The sequence below is a fragment of the Meles meles genome, chromosome 4, assembly GCF_922984935.1.
Source record: "Meles meles chromosome 4, mMelMel3.1 paternal haplotype, whole genome shotgun sequence".
In the NCBI taxonomy this organism is placed as follows: domain Eukaryota; kingdom Metazoa; phylum Chordata; class Mammalia; order Carnivora; family Mustelidae; genus Meles; species Meles meles.
Genome location: NC_060069.1, coordinates 11,828,424 through 11,852,048, shown reverse-complemented (window position 1 = coordinate 11,852,048; position 23,625 = coordinate 11,828,424). Strand labels below are relative to the sequence as shown.

General features: G+C 46.6%; 1 protein-coding gene across 5 annotated transcripts in view; it reads right to left on the bottom strand.

Moving 5' to 3' along the window:
• Positions 1–373: 373 nt before the first annotated feature.
• The window catches only part of GALNT15 (polypeptide N-acetylgalactosaminyltransferase 15), a 42,724-nt gene continuing 19,472 nt past the window's right edge, over positions 374–23,625 (bottom strand). For 3 of the 5 annotated variants that reach the window (XM_046001356.1, XM_046001360.1, XM_046001359.1), the window contains exons 4-10: positions 17,930–18,097; positions 15,307–15,424; positions 12,998–13,192; positions 10,247–10,378; positions 9,785–9,889; positions 4,644–4,787; positions 374–2,326 (exon numbers count right to left, since the gene is read on the bottom strand). In XM_046001356.1, coding sequence (XP_045857312.1) covers positions 2,183–2,326; positions 4,644–4,787; positions 9,785–9,889; positions 10,247–10,378; positions 12,998–13,192; positions 15,307–15,424; positions 17,930–18,097 — 1,006 coding nt within the window. In that variant the 3' untranslated portion in view covers positions 374–2,182. Of the gene's footprint in view, positions 2,327–4,643; positions 4,840–9,784; positions 9,890–10,246; positions 10,379–12,997; positions 13,193–15,306; positions 15,425–17,929; positions 18,098–22,883; positions 22,992–23,625 lie in introns of those variants that run through there. The other 2 variants (XM_046001361.1, XM_046001358.1) reach the window with 2 other exon arrangements.

Genomic DNA, 23,625 nt, shown 5'->3' with positions numbered 1-23,625 from the left:
TAAAAGTGAAGATCAAATTCTTGGGAATCAAATCTTTCAACTACCAGGTTTCTCTACTTTTAAAATGATCATTATGGATAAAATCAAAGCAGAGTCCACAGAGAACCGAATTTGAACACTTGGTTACACTGTGAGAAGGTTGAATGTCTTTTTGAACTAAATGGAGACATCTGTTTTGTTTAAATTAAGGATTTGTAAGTACCAGCTAGGGACTGAGTTGACAGCCATTTCTATAATAACGTAATAAATCATGGGGATGGTTAAGGAAGCAAGGAACCCCACATTCTTGCTTTACTCAACCAATTAAGCAATAAGCCATCTGGGTCCTTTTGTTAATTACTGTCAAACACAACTTAGACAATTGAATTCAGCCTTTTATTTAATTATATTAATTTATTCCTGCAACTTCAAATACTCACAATGCCAATAATTAAGTTCATTTAAAAAAAATAGAGGTCTTGTTTAATTTTTAGTTTGCAACTATTAATACCATTTACAAGGTTGCTGTCTGAGAATTTTTAGCTCCATCTCAGCCTCAGGATGTTAGAGGAATTTGTTTTAAATATAGACATGTCTGAAGGAAGAAGACAGTGGCTAAAATCTCTTCTCTCAATGGGATGATCAGTCTATCCAGATCAACACTATCCAATAGAACTATCTGCCGTGCTAGAATGTTCTATGCCTGTGCTCTCCAGTACAGTAGCCACTAGGCATGGGCAGCTATTAAGCCCTAGACATGTGACCAGTGCAACTGAAGAACTGAGTCTAATTTTTTTTAATTTTTAATGAATTTACATTTAAATAGCCACATGTGGCTAATGGCGACTGTGGACAGCACAAGTCTGGAGTGTATTCTGAGGAAGGAGAAATGCAGTGGGCCATTGACTTAAGCTGATGGAAAAAGAATACATAATTGTAATAGGCATTGTTTAGAAACCCTCACGTGCTACCTAGTTTTTCTTATTTGAAACACACTGACTTCTGAGATAGTCCAGAGGAGATCAAGATCTTTGAAGGGAGGTTTCTAAGCTGATAAATGGTGTCTTCCTAACAGCAGAACCAAGCCCACTCAACAGCTCCTTATGGCCAAACTAGGTAGGCCAGGTCACAGCAAGGAGAGCCGTTCAGGTCTTGCTAGCACTGGCTCTGCTCTACTGGAGGCATGTTCCTCGCCCAGTTGTGAACATTCAACCCGCAGGCACATATGGGGGTCCCAGGCTAAGAGATGGCCATGTCTGTCCTAATGGGCATTAATACCCAGCTCTGGTTCCTTTCCTATGAATTTTGGCTCAAATGCAGGCATTTCCCTTCAAGCAGGCTTGTCTTTTTGTGGAGGTTGCTATTTCTGATCCAGTCCATGGAAACCCTATAACCGGGCATCAGGAGAGTTTCTCAACTTCGTTATTGGGAACGCTCAGTCTGAGCTGACCCTTCCAATACCAATAACTAAAGAGAAATACATTGCATAAGATTCTGTTTGGGGTTACCCAAGGTAGAGAAGGGCTAGGGCAGGGTGAATGGAGGTAGAAAGTATGGAGGAAATTCTCATTTACATGAAAACATCCTATTCCAGGTCCGCTGGCTCTTTCCAGCTGCCAGGCTGAGCTGGAAAATTAACTCAAAGCTCTTCCATTTCTCTTCAACCCAACTCTTTGCTCAGTGGCTCCTCTTCCTTCTTCTATGACTTAGCCAGTGAACATGGAATTTGTCCTAATGAGCTTAATCCAAAGTTCTGGAAACTTCAGGCCTTTACAACCTCTTCACACTTTAATTTTCATTGTTGGCTACACAGATGATCCAAAGTAAGGCTATTTGCAAAAGATTTATCAATTAGATTTATGTATCCTTGGAGGTGTTGCCTGAGCCTGTCAATGCCTCTTTCCTTTATCAGAGATAAAAGCAATTATCTAGTACTCAATAGAAAAAAAAAATCTTATGTACTATATAATGACCATCTACCAGTGATGAAGACAGTGAGACAATGAATCCTCTTTTTTCTTTTTCTAAAACAGCCAACAGTCAATGCAATAAGTTGCAAGAAGGAAAGACTTTCTATATTCATTCACAGAGCTTTCTACAAACACAAAAGGATCTGCTTCGTGAAATATACATGCTCTTGTAGTTCTCTTGGGGCTGAACTGTGATGACTAAACTTCTCTATTCTCTCTGACACTGGCATTCATCATTTATCCACACTGCTGACGTTGTCAAATCGCCACAGCTGGCTGGCTTTTCCATCACACTGGCGCAGGTACAAATCTTTACTGTTTTCCTGCACCACAGCTTCCATGCATTTCCCAGAAAGAATGTGGACAATCATTCCATTCTGAAAAGAGGGGAAAAAAAGGAAAAGAAAAAGAAAAGAAAAGAAAAAAGAAGATGAAGAAAAAAAAAGTCAGTTCCCAGCAATCAGTCGGCAAAGGATATTCCTAAGCTTTGTGCTAATCATTATGAGACTCATAGAGGTGGTGTGAACTGGTCTGGTAAGGAACTGTAGTATGTTGGTTAATATAAAATATAATTTAGGTAGCTCTAAACAAAAATATCATTTGGAACCTTGAGGTCATTAATTAAATTATCTTTATTGAGATTATATAATTGTGCTATTTTGGAGAGTTCTGGTTGGTAGCATGCCAGTATGTAGAGCATGTTTAGTCTTTACACCTTACTGGTGACATTCACTGTTATCACTCTACTTGTACATTTTTGTTTTCAGAAACATTTAGTTTGGGGGTGTCTGGGTGGCTCAGTGGGTTAAGCCTCTGCCTTCAGCTTGGTTCATGATCTCAGGGTCTTGGGATCGAACCCTGCCTCGGGCTCTCTGCTCAGCAGGGAGCCTCCCTCTGCCTGCCTTTTCTGCCTACTTGTGGTCTCTCTCTCTCTGTCAAATAAATAAATAAAATCTTAATTTTTTTTTTTTTTTTTTTTTTTGGTTTGATCTCTGCCCCTTGTGAATCCTGCAATTTAGCACTTCTGACACCAGGTTGCAGTAGAGAGTAAAGGCTCAAGGATACACAGAGGGCCAGTCAGTCAGGTTTGGATGATGGCTGCTTCCTGCTCAAAATCCACCAGATTTGATATTGAAACCAGCCATCCCTTTTTCAACAACCACAAAAAAAGATTTCTTGTTGAAAAGTTAAACATTTAACCAACAAGACTGATAATGTCCATTTGTGTGTTTGCTTTTTGTTTGCTTGTTTGTTTGTTTTAGATAAAATTCACAAACCACGATATTTACTCTTTTCAAATATACAACTTGATGGCTTTTAGTATACTCACAGAGTGTATGCAATCCTCAGTGTAAAAAGAAACCCACTATCCATTAACAATAACTTCCTGCCCCTCCTTCCTCCTAGCTCTTGGAAATCACTAATTTGCTTTCTGTATTAATGGATTTGTCTATTCCGGACATATCCTATAAATAAAGTCATAGAATACATGGCCTTTTGTGATTGGCTTCTTTCACTGCATGATATCTTCAAGGGTCATCCATGTTGTTGCATAAATACACCTAATTTCCTTTTTTTTTTCTTTTCATTGTGGTGAAAACAGATAATATAAAAGTTACCATCTTAACCATTTTTAAGGGTAACGTTTAGTAGTATTAAGAATATTCACGTTGTTGTGAAACAGATATTCAGAACTTTTTCATCTTTCAAGACTGAAACTCTGTACCTATTAAACAACTCTCCCATCCCCCCACCCCCAGCCCCTGGTAACCACTATTTCACTTTCTTTTTTTATGAATTTGACTACTTTTGATACCTTATATGGGTGGAATCGTAATGCATTTGTCCTTTGTGACACATTTATTTTACTTAGTGCGATGTCCTCCAGGTTCATCCATACTGTGGCATGTGACAGAATTTCCTTTCCTTTCAAGGTTGAATAGTATTCCATTATATGTCTACCACATTTTGTTTATCCATTCATCCATCATCGAATGCTTGGGTTGCTCCTACCTCTTGGTTATTGTAAATAGTGCTACTACGAACAGTACTTCATTCCTTTTTATGGCTGAACGACAATACTTTATATTTTAAAGTCTTAGTTTTTAATGTCTGAATTATGCTGGGTGGATCTTACTAATCTTTTCCTTCTTATTTTAAAATGCTCTTTTTAAAACATATCTTATCCACAGGACTTGGTTAGAATGATCCTTTATGATCATTCATAAAGGACCTTAACGTGGTTTCCAAGATGTCTTTGAGCACGTGTGAGCCCCGAGTTTTAGGTTTTAGGTTTAGGTTTAGGTTTAGGTTCACTTGTCACCAAGTAGAGAAAGAAGGGCCATCCTATCGCTCCTAAAACCACATCACTGAGGTAGCTGGCTGCTTCCGTAACACACTCCGTGGTCTTACTGGTGACCTGAACTAATAAACTTCAAAAAGGGACTGTCTCCTCTGTCTGCCATGGTCATGGTCGGAGCTTTGCAGAGATGTGGCCAATCAGTACACTTCAAGGTGCTGGTGATCCAACTTGGCTGCAAGGTTGGTTTACTTCCCCCTGAGGACTTAATGCTAAGTCACTAAGTTCAACAGCAGGGGCACTGGCTGGTATGGTAGTACTTGACCTCTCGGAAGACCCTGGGACACCGTCCCAGCTGGAGACACTGCTGCACGCTTCCTGAACAGATTACTTACTTCTTGGAAGTCCCAGTACTGTTGATGGATGTCAGGGCCTTCCTCCGTGCAGTTCTGAAGAATCACCTGCTCTTGCCTGACAGCAAAGCACAGAGGCTGTGCGCTGCCGAAGTGGATCCCCTTCCTGCTGGTGTGCTTCAGACGCTGGGACAGGGGAATGGTCGTTAGCATAGCTCGAAGGAGATCTTCTCCAAAGCTGGAGATGCAGGAAGGAGAGCTCACCATAGGGCTGAGGTCCAGGGGTAATCTTTAGAGTCTATGAGGGTCAGCAATACCATATCTCATAGTCAAATCTACACATACAATGCTAGACTACACTTGGCCTCTGAAATCTCCACATGCCACCTTCTGTTGCATGCATATTTGTATGTTCTGGCATGTGTCCCCATTATTCTATTTCCTGCATCACGGATGAGGCCATAAAGAATGCTGTGTGTTTTGGGAGTGCCCTGGGAGAGGAGCAGATGAGGAACACTCTTGAGGCCCAAGGGGATCTCTTTCTGGAGGGATCTGACCTGGCCTGTAACTAATTCTCCCGCTGTCTCTTGCATCTGCTGACTCTTGTTCATGGTCATTTTGTCCTCCCATTTTTTTTTTTTTTAAGATTTTATGTATTTGACAGAAATCACAAGTAGGCAGAGAGGCAGGCGGGGGGTGGGGGGTGGGGAGGCTCCCTGCCAAGCAGAGACCTTATGTGGGGCTTGATCCCAGGACCCTGAGATCATGACCTGAGCGAAAGCAGAGGCTTAACCCACTGAGCCACCCCGGCGCCCCATCCTCCCATGTTTTATAGTATTGGATGTGCATGTCTCTGCAGGGGGGCTTTAACTCTAGGAAGATTGTGTGGCCCAGCTGGAGAGCACTTTCCTAACAAAACCATTTTCCGTTCCTGCCAGGTGCAGCCTGAATGATTTTTTATATTAATTTTGTGGCTGGGAGACAAAGTGATCTGTGCATTCATGTGGGGCCTCATGCCTAGAAGAGTTCAATGTTTTGGGTTTAATATACTTGGTTTAATGTTCTGTTGTTACTATCTTGAAATTCTTAATAATTGTTGAATGATGTACCCCATATTTTCATTTTGCACTGGGACCCACGAATTAGGTAGCCAGTCCTGCTTAAGGATCCCCATACCTCACATAAATTTGAACCTAAACCCAAATTAGATGCAGATTTGTGGTTAAAAGAATTTTTTTTTAAGTTCCTTTCTCCTATACAAAGACCCTATGGAGACAGACACTTGTCATCTTCCTGTGGCAGTGGGTGGATTTTTCTAGTCAAACTTTTGACAGATAGGTTACTCTTTGAAGGTCAAATTTGGCTTTCTGTGATGTCTCATTTCCCACTTCTTCTCTGTCACAGGCTGTAGGTAGGCTCTCATTAACTACTCTTACGTGTAACTAATGACTTTGGATTCCCCAGGTTCCCTCACCTCAGGCAGGTTAGCCTGGCCAATGCCATACGGCTCCATTTTCGGTTGCCGTCTGATTTTTGGCCCCTGGAGATTTCCCTTTGTTACAAATTCAGTTAGGTATGTATTTCTGCTTAATTTTTATACGGCATCTCTAAGTGCTTTGAGGAGAAGGGCTTTCAGCTTATCTAGCTCATGACTTTGCTACATACCAAGTCCTTGCTAGTCCCCTCTTCCCCACCAGGAATCAGAACCCGCACAAAAGTGAACATTCTGGTGGAACGCAGGAGACTGCATGATTCCCAACTGCAGAAGAGGACTCCAAGACTCGGAGGTGTTGAGAAGGCTTCTGATGTCATGCGGCTAGAAAGTGGTGAGCTGTTTCTACCCCATCACATGGCTTCCTCACTTAGCTTTATATCTATGTCCTCCTCCCCTGTGCTAGGGGTGAATGCATTTTGGTATGTTCTGGAACATGGTAAAGGGCAAAACTGAAAGAGGCCACATGGATCCTGAGCACCTGGTTCCACACGTGCCCTCCAGGTGCAGGCTTTCCTCTGGGATCCCAGGGCCCACACTGCCAAGCCTGGCTTCAAGGGTCTTCCCTGCAGGGCTGGACTCCAGACCCTCCAAGACATGTTCTGGAGTTTGCTCCCAGGCTCTTGGGGCCTTACTTGACTCATTTAATCAATGATCAACTTGTACTTTGTTATTTATTTTTAACAGAGACCTTAAGCAAAGGCCCCTGTACAGGCTGAAAGAGATTTGGGGGAAAGCTAGGCTTTCTAGGTTCATCCAAGTTGTGAAATGAGTGGATCCACCAACTCTCAGCTAGCATCACTGAGGCTTCCCAACACCTTGGGAAGTTATTCTGTGATAGAAATTTGAAAAGAATCTATACCATAAGATACAAAGGGACCTTTCCAATAACCAAGAGGCCTACATGGGTGCTGGAATGACCCTACAGCATCTAGAGCCTTTCCCTGACTTAGTTACCTTCTTCTCTCCTCAGGTGATAGTGGGCATGAAGTTTATCAGGCTCTGGGGTGCTGCAGGAGGAGACATGGTTCTTCACTTTGACTCCTTCCTTTTGCTTCTGGAAATTAGGAACCAGGGGTTTTAGAGCCCATGGACCATAAGGGGCTTCAAGAGATCCATGAACCCTGGAAATTTTTAAAAAACTTTGTCCAGATGTGCTTATATGTGTTTTTTCTGGGAAATTGTCCTTAGAATTCATCACCTTCTTAAAGGAACCATGTGACTTATAATAAAGATTCTGACTCCATGTCTGATGCCTGACCTCTGAGATTTCAAGCTCCACCCCCTTTGCCTTATCCCCTTGCTGCATTTCAGGGCAAGCTCATAAGAAATCCCAGTCCTGGGGCGCTTGGGTGCCTCAGTGGGTTAAGCCTCTGCCTTCAGCTCAGGTCATGATCTTGGGGTCCTGGGATCGAGCCCCACATCAGGCTCTCTGCTCAGCAGGGAGCCTGCTTCCCCTCTCTCTCTGTCTGCCTCTCTGCCTAATTGTGATCTCTGTCTGTCAAATAAATAAAATCTTTAAAAAAATTTTTTTTAAAAAGAAAGAAAGAATTTCCAGTCCTTTCTTCTTTGGTGCTGGCAGGAATTTCAAACCAGGTCAGCCCCGCTGGACCTGGGAACACTCACCTGGCTCATCCCCGGACCACATAAGGGACAAAGCCAGTTGCCACCTGCCTGGGAGCCTGCCCTGCTCTCCCTGAGAAAGTCTCATGATGCTTTCCGTTCTCTCCTGTTTCATGTGTGGAGTCATCGATCTGAACCAGATTTGGAGTCAAGGGTTCATCTGCCCCCATGGGGCAACCACCATATATAACCTAAAAAGGTTAAGAACCACAGGCGGGGCATGGACAAACCACTGGACTGACCCATCCTCACTAGGCCTAGATTTTAACCATGCGCCACCTGGATTTCTCAGTGTTGATTTCAGACAGTCTGCCCTGTGGTGAGCCATCTCTATCCAAGAACAGGAACCCTAGCTCCAGGAGGGGCCTCTCCCTGTGGGCAGGGTGCCTGTTGGGCATGTTCAGCCTTTCTCTTCAGCTGCCCTTTGGGCCATAAGCTTCTGCTGCTGCCACGGCAGCCCCATCTTTGTCAGGTCCTGCCAGGGCCAGCTCTGCTGCAGAGTGGGGCCTCGGCGGGACGCCACGCAGTTTCTGTCTTCACTGAAGCCTCTTGTCCCCTCCCCAAACAAGGCATCAGAGCACTGGATTCGAGGGGGGCCCTACCAACCTGGGCACCCCCGCAGAGCTCCTGTGTTATGCCCCACTGCTCCCGAGGGACACTTGGGCCCTCTGCTTTCCTTCTGAGCATGCAGGAAAAGGCTTCCTCCCTGTGGGAGGCATTTCACAGACTAAATTGCTCTGTGCTTGAGAAATGTCCTGAATGAGGCCAATGCTGAACCCAGGAGCCAATGGCTCCATCTGTGTGTAAGCCTTCCTCTGACAAGTGGAGCAGATGGTCGCCTGAGGCCACGAGGCCTGTCTGGCCCAACTCAGCCCTCCTTCTCCGCTCCACACAGACACACAGACACATGCGTGTGCACACACACGCGTGCAGAGACACCCACACAGAAAGACAGACACACACACACACCAGGTTCCTGTGGTGCCCTAAAAATCCCCCCTTTGTGCACTCTGGCTCCTATAGAGCCGCATTACATTCCTGAAAGCCACAGCACACCTGCGTGGGAGGCCTCAGAATCAGGGGACTGAGAAAAGCCTGTAACCATGAGTCACGGGTCTGAGGCACCACCGCAAAGGGAGAACACTTTCTGGGCTCCCCTCGCCTCCTCAGTGCTTCTGTGTCTGCACAGCCCACTTGGGTGACCTGCTTTCCCCGTCTCTGGTCCTAGTTGGCTGAAGATCTCTGGCTGGTCCACATGTTTCTGCCCATGCCCCAGGGGAAATGTATGTGCACGTGGTGGATTTCTTTGACCTCTGATTATAGATGTTTAATTTAAATGAGGAGATTTTCCATAAACCCTGGGTTTCAAATGCCTTTTGAAATTTGGGGGTGGAACACCTGGGTGGCTCAGTTGGTTAAGCGTCTGCCTTTGGCTCAGGTCATGATCCCAGGGTCCTAGGATCAAGTCCCAGAGCAGGCTCCCTGCGCGGCGGGAAGCCTGCTTCTCCTTCTGCCTCTGCCTGCTGCTCCCAGCCTGTGCTTGCTCTCTCTCTCTCTCTGATAAATAAATAAATAAATAAATAAATAAATCTTTTAAAAAAATGGACGTGATCTCATATGTTGAGCCCACTTTCATACTGAAGAGAAGACACCTGTTGAGTCTGGGGGACAGGTGCCACCATGCTTTCAAATGGGCCTGAGCTCCTCAGGCCCAGCAGCCTCCACCCAGCTCACTGTGCTCACCCCCTTTCCTTGCCTGACCCTGGGCATATCTGAGCTTGTAACCCCCAGGCTGGTCACTCTCTGAGCCTCAGTTTCCTCATCTGCTTGATAAAAGCATCGGCCAGATAGTCTCGGTTTCCCTCAAGCCCAGGTATGTGTCTTCTCTGATGATATCCCGTGTTTGTGCTTGTGCCTGGGGGCAGGGTGGGCAGAGTCAGACAAGTCAGAGGAGTGGGGGACATGGGACCACTGAAAGGAGGTGCCCCAAAGGGAAGCAAGGAGCATCCCAGGGAAGACCATTCTCAGCTCAGCCCTTGCTGCGACACTGAGAATTCTGATTACCCACCTGCTGCTGCCGGCTGTCACTGCAAGGAGCTAGCCTCATGGCACAGCCCAGGAGGTCCCCTTCTGCCTGGCAGTCTACACAGAAGCCAAGTCCAGTGTTGTGGAGCTGAAAGTGGACACCCATACAGAAGTGAACCCCGCCGTCCACTGTAAAGACACCCTCTGTCAGGCACCATTCCTCTCCTCTCTGTCCCCAGTGTAGCTCATGGGGTCAGGTTCAGACCCGAAATGAGCAACGTCAAGCTGAAGCCTCTAATCCCAAGGGACAGGAGGCAGGCCACACCTGCCACGAAGAAGGACCCTGAGACAGGTTACGTGGCAACCAGTCACCTCCCTCAGGGCAGGCACGAAAGCCTCTGGGGCCCCGTGGACCTTGGAACTGTGTGGCCACGGTTCAGTTTCTGTCTTGGGAGGCTGCCCACCCCCTCTCCTTCCTGTTCATCTTCCCCGGGTCATGCCTTGCCTTTCCAGAGAACCTGGGCCTGCACTCCGATGGGTACAGCTCAGGGTAGATGTTGGCCAGAAACCAGTGGAACGTCCGACAGCCCAGCCTCCTTTGCAGCTGCAGGCGTTCTGTGCAGTCCGGCTTCTCGGCCTGAGAAAGACACGGGCAGTGAGACAGGGAAGAAGCCTGCTGTTCGCCACCATTCACGTGTGGGGGAAGGACAGAGGTGGCTGAGGAAGTGGGACAGAGAGAGGGGACCGAAACCATGGATTCCCAGGGCTGCAGACAAGGGGGAAGCTCCTGTGTTGGGAGAAGAGGTTTAAAAGGGACAGAATAGGATGGATGCTCCTTAAGAGAGTTGTGGAACCAGCAATGTGGGTGTGAGGTCACTCCCTCCCCATAATCCCTCACATTTTTGGTCAACAGAGACCATTATGCCAGTGCTCTAAGGACTTTTCTGTGGAAGCTGGCAAAATGGTGGGGCTTTGCTGGTGTGGTGCAGCACTAGAATGAGCCTTATGGAAGCAGGAAATGGCCCAAAGGCCACTCAGATGAAATAAGCTGGGAAATTGTGGGGTGCGGTGGAGACAAGTCAAGTTTACTTTTCTTCCCCTCTAAGTGTCCAATCTCTTCCATTAATGAATCATTCCTTTGGGTGATGCTATCTGCTTTCCTTGACATTTTCCTTTATAATACTGTTGTCCTGGGATGGATATCAGGTAAGTCCTTAACACTTTAGTATAAATTTACCTATTTGGCTATATTGATAAGATATGAGAAAACCTGCCCATACATTTGGTACTAAGTCCTGGTGTAGGCAAGACAGGGGTGCTGAGGAGTGGTTGGAAAGACCAAAAACAAAAACAAAGTTGGGGGGGGCGCACCTGGGTGGCTCAGTTGGTTAAGCATCCAACTCCTGATCTTGGCTCGGGTCTTAATCTCAGGGTCATGAGTTCAAGCTCCACTTTGGACTCCATGCAGGGCATGGAGCCTACTTAATAAAAGAGAGAGAGAGAGAGAGAGAATATTTCCTGGGGCGAGGAGAAGAAAGGGGAGAGGCCTGGAATAAGAAGTCCATTTCAGAGTTCCAGCTTGATGGCCTCTAAGCTGCCAACTAGACACTGGGCTAACAGACTGTACGAAGTGAGTTTGGTTTGATTCGGCTTCCTCCTTCTTTCACTCCTCAGAGGGAAACATTGGAAGAAGTAAGGCCTGAATCCTCCGTACTGAAATGCTCTCAGTATGCTCCTCAAATTGTGATCCCAAGCACCTGGCTCAGAAATGCCCAAGGAGATTGTTAAAAATGCAGATTCCTTGGCCCTACGCCCAACACTATGATTCAGTAGGTAGGGGCGGCACTCCAGGAATCCGCATTTTAATCATCTCTCCTGGTGAGTTTCAGCCACAGGACGTTTGAGAACAACTTCTCTGAGGCAGAAATGTCTTGCTCATTCATTCGTACCTACCATTAACCAAAGAGATCTATTACCCTTTCCTCTAGGAAATTAGTATACGTTTTTTATCATTTCTTGGCATTCTGAGTGTTTGCCCAGAACCCCGCCAGCCACGCCGTAGGGCTGGACTTTGCTCCCAGAGCAGGAACATTCCTTCATGCACATCCCATCCCCTTCACCTTTCCTGGTAATGAAACAAACTGGCAAATCTACCCTGTCCTGGTCTGACCTCCAATGAGGAGGCATGCTGACAATGACCTTGTCCTTCTGTACACCTTGCCTGAGAGGAAAAAACAAGACAATATTAACTCTTCCAACAGTGAAACCCTGGCCTTGTCTTTTGGGTGCCCAGAATTTCTGCATCTCAAAATCCACATGAGGGTTTTGCAGGTGGAGTGGGAGAGGGGAAGGAAGGATGGAAATTGTAGAGCGAAATTAATTTTTAATTATTTAAATTTAAAGTAAATGCCTCCGCCTTCAGGGAGGCAGTGATATTCTTAACATCTCGACATATTCTTAACAGCAATAGGACATTTCCCAAACAGGAATTAATAGGAACGCTCAACAGGGGAGAAGAAAAAAAAGGTCTTCTCATTTACCAGTAGGAGGTGCCATTGTCCTTGTGGAAGTCATCAGATGACCAGATGGAGAGATCTGTGGCTCAGAGAATAGAGAACACCCAACAGTGTAGGCTGGCAAGGGGCTTGTGGGAATTGTCCCAAGACCTCTGTGGGTCCAAGACGTTTGTGGGTCCAAATCTTACCTTTGGAGCCCCTACGCCCAGCATAGCAAACATCAATGGGAACCCGCATCTCACGTCGAATAGTGTTTATGTGTCAGCCCACGAGAATTGACCTGAATGACGGTTGAAATAGCACTGCTTATGGACATTTAATCAAATGTTTAAATTTTAATTTTTCTGTGACTTGTTTTAGATCTTTTATGTTTATTTTTATCCTTTATTTGTTTCTTGTCTTGGATAATTTCATAGCCTTGAGCACTTTGCCCAGGATGCTAGGGCCCTCTGAGACCTGTTACTGCTTCTTTCCTGCCCAATCTGTCCTCTGCTCCCATGTGTCCTATGCCACTTCCCATAGATGTCATCCCACCGACATCTCTCCTGGTGGGCTCCAGGCCAAGACCAGCTGGGAGGCTCTGCTGCCTGGAAGAGATGCTTGGGAGAGATGGGCAGCCCTGCCTGGTGAAAGAGCCCCTTAAGAGGGGCAACTTAAGGGAAGCACAAGCCAAAAGCTTTTATTTTCCCCTCCAGGCTAGAGGGAGAGGTCCAGAAGCCCCTGCCAGGATCTCTTCTTACCTTGCTCAAGGAGAAGGCCTCTGGGCTGTGCCTGTAGAAGGTCTCTTTGAAAGAGCCCAGCCAAGTCTCAGCAATGCGAACCTTGTTCCGCAGAACGGCCTCCTGATCAACGGGGGAGTGGGTTTCCCGATTCCGGTAGATGTGTCCCACCCGAGAGCAGGGGAGGATTTCAACGGAGCCACCACAGAGCCAGACCTGCCAGAAAAGGAGAAAAATAAACATCTGAACATTATTCCAAGTTCACGGGAAGTGAAGGATCCAGGGGCTGGCAAAATGCACAAGAAATCAGGAGTGCGAAACGGGAAAGAGAATTCTAGTCCTCGGGGTGCCACAGAGTTTCTGGGTCTGGGAGTTCTGGGAGAACGGAGGTGGGAAGAACAGGTCCAGCTGTCCTGGGACAGAGCCAGTGGAGTAAGGGGGCCACATCCACACCACAACCTGAACACGTCCTTCCCCTGAAGCACACCCACACTTTTAGACATGTGTCTTAGAATCTCTGCTATCTTGTGCTTTCTCTAATCTCTCTCTCTCTCTCCTTCACTCTCTGTCAAATAAATAAATCACATCTTTAAAATAGAGATACTAAGCACGCTGCTAGACACGTGGCTCAGTTTCTCTGTTCCCCAAAGCTGCTTCCTCAGGGGATAAGGGGTCCCTCGTGATCAGAGAATTTCTCAAAGCTTGTGATGTCCTCTGTCGCAAAGGCACCAGAACCATTTCTGGGGAGATCAAAGCAAGCTTTCCTTAAACAAAGTCAGTCTCCACTTTTTCAGGAAGGTTCTCACTATTCTCCACTAACCTTCCTGCCTATTCCCACAGGCCTGGAATTCATTTGACAGGAAGACTTTCATGTCATCCTTAGGGATAAAGAGGAAAAACGAAAATGTTCCTAGCATAGGCAGCATATGAACTGGAACACACCAAGTTGGAGTTCCCAAACTGTATGCCAAGGTACCCCAAGGGTGCCCCACAGGGAACCTCAAAGGGCCTCAAAGGAGTATTTTAAATGTTTGAGAGAAACGTAGTGACATCTGTTGGATGTTCTGCAAACGACAAGCTTGAGGTAATTCATGGTTTCAACAATGTACTTTGGATAATAAACATCTCTACTAGGTTGGGCTTTCAGTGGTTGCTGTGAGGAAAAAGCCAGTATCGTGTTAAAATTGACATGGAGCGGGAAATGAGGGTGGTCGTGTCAGATCTGATTCCGAGGTTCAGGGAGCTGTGTGGTGTCCAACGGGCGCTGAATTTTTAGGGCAAATACTTATTTTTTGGAGCTACAGTAGTTTCCTCTTATCCATGGGAGATATGTTCAAGACCCGTTGTAGATGCCTGAAATCACTGATAGTTCTGGACTCTCTGCATACTATGTCTTTTCTTAGACATACATACATACGTACCCGTGATAAAGCTTCATTTATAAATTAGGCACAGAAGGAGATTAACAACTAATAATAAAATAGAACAATATAAAGATATACTGTAATAAAAGTTACATGAATGTGGTGTCTCTCTCTCAAAACATCTTCCTCTTTTTTTTTTTTTTAAAGATTTTATTTATTTATTTGACAGAGAGTGAAGGGGAGAGAGAGAGATTAGAGAAAGCATGAGCACAAGCAGGGGCAGCAGGAGAAGGAGACGCAGGTGCTCCTCTGAGCAGGGAGCCTGATGCGGGACTCCATCCCAGGTCCCTGAGATCATGACCTGAGCCGAAGGCAGGTGCTCAACCAACTAAGTCACTCAGGTGCCCCTTTCAAAATATCTTCTTGTGATGCTGCAAGATGATAAAATGTCCCCGTGATGAGATGGAATGAGACACATGTGGCAGGCACTGTGACCTGGCGTTGGGCTACCACCAACCTGACGATACCTCAGAAGGACGACCGTCTGCTTCTGATCATGGCTAACCACGGGCAACTGAAACCACGGATAAGGGACCACTGTACTTAGGGCACGGAACTTTCTGGCATTGGTTTGGGCCTATGGGTGCTGTGAATAATGACGGAGATGCTGAGGGGCCAAGCAAAGAGAATGTACGGGGATCCCTGCGTGACAGTATTCTTGGCTGATACTGTGCCCTTTCCTGCGGGCAGGTTTCCTAGCTGGCTTCACAGGGGAAGCTGGGGGCACAGTCTAGGAAGGCATGAGACAGATGGGAAGGGGAGATTTGACATACCCCATTTCATGATTTTACACTTTGCCTTCAGCCTTCGACTTGACCAGGAGCACTTCTAATGGCTGCTCCCAAGCTGGGGCCTTACCCACTACTCAAAAGAAGCCCCTGGCTCCTCCCTTGGTCCAGGACATACCTTGAGAGACAGCTCGAGGTTTTCGCCACCCTGCAGAGACATGAGAGGGTCATATGCTCCAGTGTTTTGGAAGTAATGTCTGTCGATGGCCACAACCCCGCTGGGCACCACAGGGCTCCTGGGCAGAGAGAAGATGGAACAGACGGCAGTTCAGAACCCCGAGCTATCAGGAAGGCTTACCCTGCGGGAGCTCCAGTGGCTGAGAGAGTGGGCTACGGGCCCAGATAACCTCGGTGCTTTTAACTGCAAGACCAGAGCCAAGAAACCATGTCAAAAATCCCAGAATTTTATGAGAAGGGAGCTACGGTTGCCTGGGCCCTTTTTACCTCCTAAAGGGAGGGCCATTGGGCCATACCCAAGGCTCCCCTGACCTCTGGCTTGAGTGCCTCTAGAGAGAGCTTTGGGAAGAAAGTCTTGTTTCACATAATATACGCTAAGACAGGTAGCACCAGGCCTGCACAAAGGGAAACAGTCAGGATTTTTCTTCCCACATCCCATGGTGGGACTTGGGCAGATACCAAGAGGAGGGTGCAGGCCGCTGGGGGCCTGGTGTGCCAACCTCTGGCCAGAGGCCATGACCAGTGAAAGTGCATCATGGTGAACACTGATGCTGGACAGCTTGAGCCCAAGGTGGGACACTCCCTCCCCACACCGGTTCTATACCCCCTGCAGAAGTCTGGAGCTCAATATCAATTTCAGGGAGACAGGAAGAGGGTACAAGCCTAGATGATACATTTGAATATGAGGTCACTAAGCTATCATGGAATCTGACTAACTTGCATGGAAGTTTTCTGCTGTTAGGTGCAAAGAGGGTTTAAGATAGACATGACTTAAGTCCAGTTATTAGAAAATAAAGACCATTTTTTTTTTTTTTGCACTTCCAAGCTTATGGCTTATCAAACTTCTGTTAGAGTTATACTCCCTTGGGCAGACCCTTGGTAAAGCCTATTTGGGCCTAATGCCTTCATTCTGTGTCCCTGTACTAGGCACTCAGAAGCCAGCTGGATAATTGGTGGGTGTTGGGCCGCGTATGATGGAGATGGACCAAGGCTAATGGAGGTCAAGTGCCCGAGGTGAACACCACAGGATTCCTTGTCCCACAGGTTCTTCTTACAATGTTACATTGACGTGAGGGCTAGGGCCTACGTCTCCTTCCCTTGAACCCAGGTGGGCCTGTGATTTTTCTGGAAGTGACCCTGGGTGACTTCTGAGGCTTGGTGAGAGAAGGGGATACATCCTCTAAAACATTATACTGAGTGAAAGAAGACAGACAGGAAAGGTCACACATCATATGATTCTATTTATATGCCATATCCAGAATAGATCTATACATAGAGACAGACAGTGGTTGCCAGCCACTGGGGGGAGGTGGGAGTGGAGAAAACCACTTAATAGGTATGGGAGTCTACTTTAGAGTGATGGAAATGTTTTCAGCACGAGATTGAGGTGGTGGTTCACAACTTGGGCTACTTGCTACAGGATTGTTCGTATTTAAATGGCTCATTTGTGGTATGTGAAATTCACCCCAACAAATATATATTTTTTAAATTATTTATTTATTTATTTGACAGAGAGAGATCACAAGTAGGCAGAGAGGCAGGCAGAGAGGCGGGGGGGGAAGCAGGCTCTCTGCCGAGCAGAGAGTCCGATGCGGGGCTCGATCCCAGAACCCTGAGATCATGACCTGAGCTGAAGGCAGAGGTTTAACCCACTGAGCCACCCAGGTGCCCCAACAAATTTTTTTTTTTTTAAAGGGAGAGGGGGATACAGCTTGTTTCACTTGGCCATCTTGGGATACTTAGTCTCAGAACCCGGTGTCATCATCCAACAAGCCCCAGGTGCAGTAGCCTGCTGGAGGGATTGGGTCAGTTCCCGTGGGGGTCCCAGCCGGTGGCCAGTATCATTGGCGTCCCACCTCCACTGCTATATTGAGCCATTTCCTGCCATCTTGGATACTATGCAGCAGAGACCACCAACCCTAGTGCTCTCTTTCATAATTCCTGACCCCCAGAATCTGTGAGCTTAATAAAACTCTTGTTGTTCTACAGCACCAAGCTTGGTGGTTTGTTATGCAAAAGAAGATATCTAGAACATCTCCTTAAATAGAATAATTGTCCAAAACCCAAACATGCCCCAACACCAAAGCAAACAACCCATAAAATTTATATATTTTGAGAGTTAGCATTCTTAGCATGTCTTAGCATTCACCCGACCGAATCCTTCTTTTTTAGCAAGAAAGCACCTGAGGTTAGGGAAATCCAGTGTTACCTGGGGAGGAAGAGTTAGGTCAAGATTCCAGCTTGGGTTCTCTCACTGCCCCAAATGGAGACATCCACTGAAGAAACCACCTGAAAGGGCTTAAGCTGGACCCCATTCCCATAAGAATATACTAATGATAACACCAAGGGTTGAGCGCCCGGTACTCTCTCCGTGCTTTTCGCATAGTGACTCCTTCAATCTTCACAACAACCCCGTTATCCCCAATTCACTGATGAGGAAACTGAGGTGCAGATTAAGTAACTTGCTGGGAAACTTGTGGGGCCAGGATTTGATCCCAAGCAGTTTGGCTGCCGAGTCCTTCCTGAGGAAGAAAAGGAGAAACAAGCTGTGTGAAGAGCCTCACCTGATGGGGCTGATGGGGGACTGGAGGGCCTTCCTGTCTCGCTCCGACAAAGGCTCCCAGTGGAAATCCAGCTTCCAGTCCAACACCCCACGCTGCAGGTCCTTGGAGGGGTAATACTGGAAAGTCTTCCAGTCGATTACATCTATGACGGGAGATACCACTCGGCTCCTGGAAAGAATCGTGGAATCAAAGAATGGATACAAACAGTTCACTTGCTGGGGGATAGACATGTAATCTACACTCACGCTGCATAACATGGCAGCCAGGAGTCCCATGGGGCTGGCGGGCACCTAAAATATGGTCTGTCTGAATTGAGATGTGGTGTAAGTACAAAAAGCACACTGGATTTAGAAGACTTAGCATAAAAAAAGATGTGGACATCTCAGTAATTTTGACATCGGTTACATGTTGAAATGATAACATTTTGGACATAGTGGGCTTACTAAAGTATATTATTAACACTAATTGCATCTGTTTCTTTTTGTTTGGCAATATGACTATTAGAAATGTTTAAATTATGTACGTGGCTTATCATATTTCCATTAGAGAGCAGTGTTCTAGAAAGTATGTTTTTCCATAAGGAATCAGGGGTCCATTTAAGTAAAGAGCATGCCTGCCTCTTTCTTTTTTGAAAAACCTCTGTTGACAGCAGCCAAGGACAAGAGAGTGGGACCCTAGGCTCAGCTCTGCTGCTTGTGTCTGGGTCTCAGTGTCTTCGGTTGTGGAATGGGAATTTGAACCACTTCCCATAGACGACTTTCTCAGCTGTAACGTTCTGAGACTATGGCTCCTGACTTCTTTGGGGGCCTGAGAATTGGGGGAAAACTACGGACTCCTCTTCAGAAAAATAATCACATGCACATATCCAAAATATGATGCACAATTTCCGAAGGTTCACGGGTCCCTGCTCTAGGGTCCAGTTCTTGTTCCTCCCTGTATCAGACAGCTTGATGGGTGTGAGGAATGAGGACCACCAATCTCCAGCTGTGTCTCTGGTGTAAAGGCACCTGTGTGAGCACACGGCGTCTACAGGCCAACCACAGTCCCAAGTCGAGGCCTGCCTGCTTACCCACTTACTGATGCTGTTGGTGACTGAATTTTACCCCTTCTGTGCTGTTGTCGTTGTTTGTTTTGCTTTGCTTGCATGGCCTGGGGTATGACTTCAGAAAGGGTGATGGCGGGAAATGATACAGGTCAGAAACCTCACCTTTTAACCAAACAGGTCAGCACTTGGGCGTACCAGGAGCGGATCTCCTCCTAGCCAATATCTCAGTCACCTTTTTTTCTGGCCTCTCATGACTCTTACTTCTGAAATCTATGCCATGGTGTGCCCAAGTGGCTCCATCAGTTAAGCCTCCAACTCTTGATTTTGGCTCGGGTCATGATCTCAGGGTCGGTCGTGAGATCAAGCCCCGCATTGGGCTCCGGGCTGACCCAGGAGCCTGCTTAAAATTATCTTTCTCTCCCTTTCCCTGTGCCCCTCCACTCCCCCCCTGCTCGCTATCACTCTCTCTCTCTCTCTCTCTCTCTCAAATAAAATAAGTTAAAATCTATGCCATAAAGTGGATCAGACCTGAACTCAGGGGGTGCTGGAAGTTGTCATTCGAAGAGAAGAGAGATTCCTGGCAGAGAGATTCCTGCCGCACTGTTTATACTTCTATCGATTTCCATCTCTATTCCTTCCATCTCACAGACGGCCAGGCTGGCGTAGCCCAGACCACATGGAGAGGGCCAGGCTGGTCCTAGGCCTCAATGATCTGTCCTTAAGTGCTGACATTGACAGAGGGGTCATGGGGTTTATATTTAGAACAAAGATCCCAATATGATTTTCCTGCCCTTTTCACACTCTTCCCTCTGGAAGGTAAAAGAAACTTAATCCGTCTGCGTCCCTCCACTTCTGGCATCCTGAATTGATCTGAGAAAACCGAGAAGCAAGATCAAAGAAAAAAGGAGGACACCCAGCCCCCCTCCCAAGTCCCCGCTTACTGGGGAATGAACTGAGCAGATGGGATGGATTTGGCTACTGGCAAAGCATTTTGTGGAATTTCAGAGTCAAGAGCCAGGGAAGCCATGTGGCTGATTCCTGAAGAATCCCATCAAATTCGAGCCATCTTAGTAATCACAGCAGGGCAGGAAAGGACGTTGCATCCAGGCATCCATACAACTAGCTGGTCTTAGATCTTTGAGCTGTGTCCTTCCTGACAAAGCTGTACATTACTTTTGACCAGAAAATGGGAACTCCAGAATATTGTCAGGTTTCTCTATTTGCTCTGTCTTGCTGGAAGCTCAGAGTCCTTTGCAAAGATCATGGTTGATAACCGTATCACCCCAAATATCCAATGCTATCTTTTTCTGTCTGAGATCTCCCTTTCCTTCTGTTTTAACGAGACACCTAAGTGAAGAATCAGGAGACACTCTGAGTGCCTTTTGGATAGAGACAACGAGGGTAGCAGCTGCTTACCCACGGCTGAATTAGGGAGTAACTGCAGTCTCGTGACTCAAAAATAGTGATTTTAAAAAACCCAAACAGTCTTATATTTAGTTTCGGGTTCCATACCTACAGATGTGTCTGCTGTTCTTGGAATACATTTAAAGCAAAATAGCAACGCTGCCCTGTTTGACTTGGAAGGAGCTGGAAGTGTCTGCTTACACCTTCCTTCTGTCTTGCAAATTGAGTTTTAACTCTCAGGCAAGTACAAGGTTGATTTTCTCTTGGGCTTTTCTAAGCTCCAGGGAGTCAGGCAGCTGGGTTTCCAAAGACAAACAGGGGTCATAGAGCTGTCTGCAAAGACTGGCTGACTGCAGAACGTGAGCTCAGCTAATAAACCACTGGCCAAGTGTTCAAAAGGTAACTGTGGCTTCAACCTTACCAACCGGACCTAGGCTACTCGTCAGCCCTAGCTTACCTCATCTCTCTTTGTTACTCCTGCAGCTCCCTGTTCCTCCTGCTCTGTGTTATCTAAAGTTGTTTTGGAAGTTCACGCAAATTCTTGGTGTTGCGGAAAGTATCTTACATCGAGATGCAAAAGTCTCTGAATGCTCTAATCCCAGGGCTCTTGCTTCTCAAGCGTGCCCCCAAGACTCGAGAGTCAGCCGTTTCAGGACTCTGTCATGTTGAAGGGTGTGCGGTAGAATGAGGGCTGGAGAGTTTCCCTGGGGCAGGAGACCAAAAGAAGGCTGCTCCCTTTGTAGGCTGGAGGTAGCTTGGTCCCCCTGTTGCTCCTCACCACACACACACACACACACACACACACACACACACACATTCACATGGGATTCCTCAGACTGCTTTCTTTTAAAGATTTATTTTTTTGACAGATAGAGATTACAAGTAGGCAGAGAGGCAGGCAGAGAGAGAGAGAGAGGAGGAAGCAGGCAGGCTCCCAGCCAAGCAGAGAGCCTGATGCGGGGCTCGATCCCAGGACCCTGGGATCATGATCTGAGCCGAAGGCAGAGGCTTTAACCCGCTGAGCCACCCAGGCACCCCCTCTATCATTTAACCCCTTGCAGGGCAGAGTGATGGGAGGTGGTCTGTTCCCTGTCCTACCTTGCTTCTCCCCATTGAGCAACCTCAGCCTTCGCTGAACACTATGTGACCTCATGAACTAGATGTCTCTAAGATACAGGACCACATCAAATTCAAGAGGAAAACAGCTTGGACAGCCTGTGGAGCTGGTATCACCCTTCGGGGGGTGTTGTCTTTCAGCATTTCACAAAGGACTGACCCTTTCCCACTGGAAAGCTTCATTTTTCTATTACCATGACTCTCACTCCATGGCTTGGCTATTAGAGCTGACAGTTAGCAGAAGGCAGTTGACAGCTGGCAGCTGGAATAACAGCTACCCCTGATCTTCATCTTTGTTACTTTACCCGGAAACCAACTACCAATCAGCACCTCCAACACTGCTCTAAAAAATGCTCTTTGAGCAACTCTGTCTGCTGCTATGTACAGTTATGTGGGTTGTGCACTGCCCAAACTTAGAGAATGCTTCAAATATCATAGACACTGTAATTTGCATACTTAATTCTAAAATTTCTGGCAGTTATCATTAAAGTAACTTGTTCAAAAAAAAAATGAATGTATTATGACACATGTTCTGAGAAATGAGAGTAAAGGGTAATGAGGAAGGGAATCCTCTTACCAGTTCACACAAAGTTGCCATATGGCTCTCTATAGACCTGTTCTGTGGGCAGGGGTAGGGAACCAGAGCTAGGAACCAGGACTTGCACCCTCTGGTCAGGATGCTGAGGAAGTTATGACTCTTTGAAATAGCTGATTTATGACTTACTACACTGTTACTCATCATCCCACTTTACCTTTTAAATGAAAAGTCTTAAAGACCATTTCTTGCCTTCTGTACAATGGGTCCTCACCTGGGGACAGAATGTTTCTTGCCATGAGCCTCAGAGGCAGTTGGGGCCCCTTTCCTCTCTTCAAGAGCAGCAGCTATCAGAAGTGTGCCCAATGGCTTCTACAACTTTGCTCCCCATGAGGTGAGCTACCATGGGAGAGCAGAGGAAACACTTGAGGAAAACTGCTGTAGGAGCAAAGAAGACCTTGAAAGGGCCACTCTCCCAGGCCATGGATTTCAGAGCTTCACTGGGTGTAGAGAGAGATGAGAACCCATGAGAGCTAGCTTTTCCTTCAGGCCCTCACCTGTGAAGGCCTGCAAGCCGAACAGTAGGTCCCAAAGAAAACATGGTACACAGGAAGTCGTGAAAGAGGTGTGGGATGACAAAAAGATGGTTAAACTATAGAAGAGAGGAGACGTGAAAAGGAAGACAAGCCCAAATGGGGTCTAAGACCAGAGGCCATGTGTGCGTGCATGCGTGTTGGGGGTCGGAGAGGCAGGGGGAGAGGGAAGGAGAAAAAGAGGGAAAGAGAGGGGGAGGGGAGAAGTTGGATAAAGAGGGGAAGGAAAGAGCCCAGGAAATGAAGATTTCATGGACCCACCTCTTAGCTGTGGAAGGTTTCTCAGGGAGCCCCATTTTATTTAGAGCTGAGGACACTGAGGGATTGCCAAGTTTTCCTCTCTCAGCCTAGAGTGAGAAATCTCCAGATCTGTGAAAATGGCACCAATGTGAGAAGCAGACGTGAGGGGCTCGTTCTAATCAATGTTTTAACACATGTCTCACAACGAGGGTGGAGGGAGGGAATGAGTAAATGTCACTCCCTGATCAACTTCTCCAATTCTTAAAATAACTCAGACAACAAAAAGAGCAATAGACTCAGAGTTAGAACACCTGACTCAGTGGCAAAGTCTCCGTGTGCCCTCGCAGATCTCTTCACCCCGTGAAACCCCACTATCCCTCTCTGTGAAACAGAAACAGAAGTACCTGCCTCAGGCATCTCATGCGGGGGGGTCAGTAAAGAATTGTATGAAAAAGGTCTATTCGGGTTATACATACATAAGACTATATATTAAGTCTGGGGTTCCTAAATGTCTACATAAAAGAAGCATAGACAACAGCCTAGCTGTTGAGTGACTGTGTGACCCTGAGGGATCTCCTCTGCCCTCTCTGGAACTCAGTTCTTTTCAGCAGTGAAATCGTGAGATAGGTCTAGTTGACCTTACAGGTCCCTCTGAAAACCATCTTTAAGTGACACAGGGATGAGAATTAGACGGGGAATAGGCCGGACCAACTTTAGTTCCCACAGCAATGATACACGGTTATGGTGATTTTGAGGGCAGAAT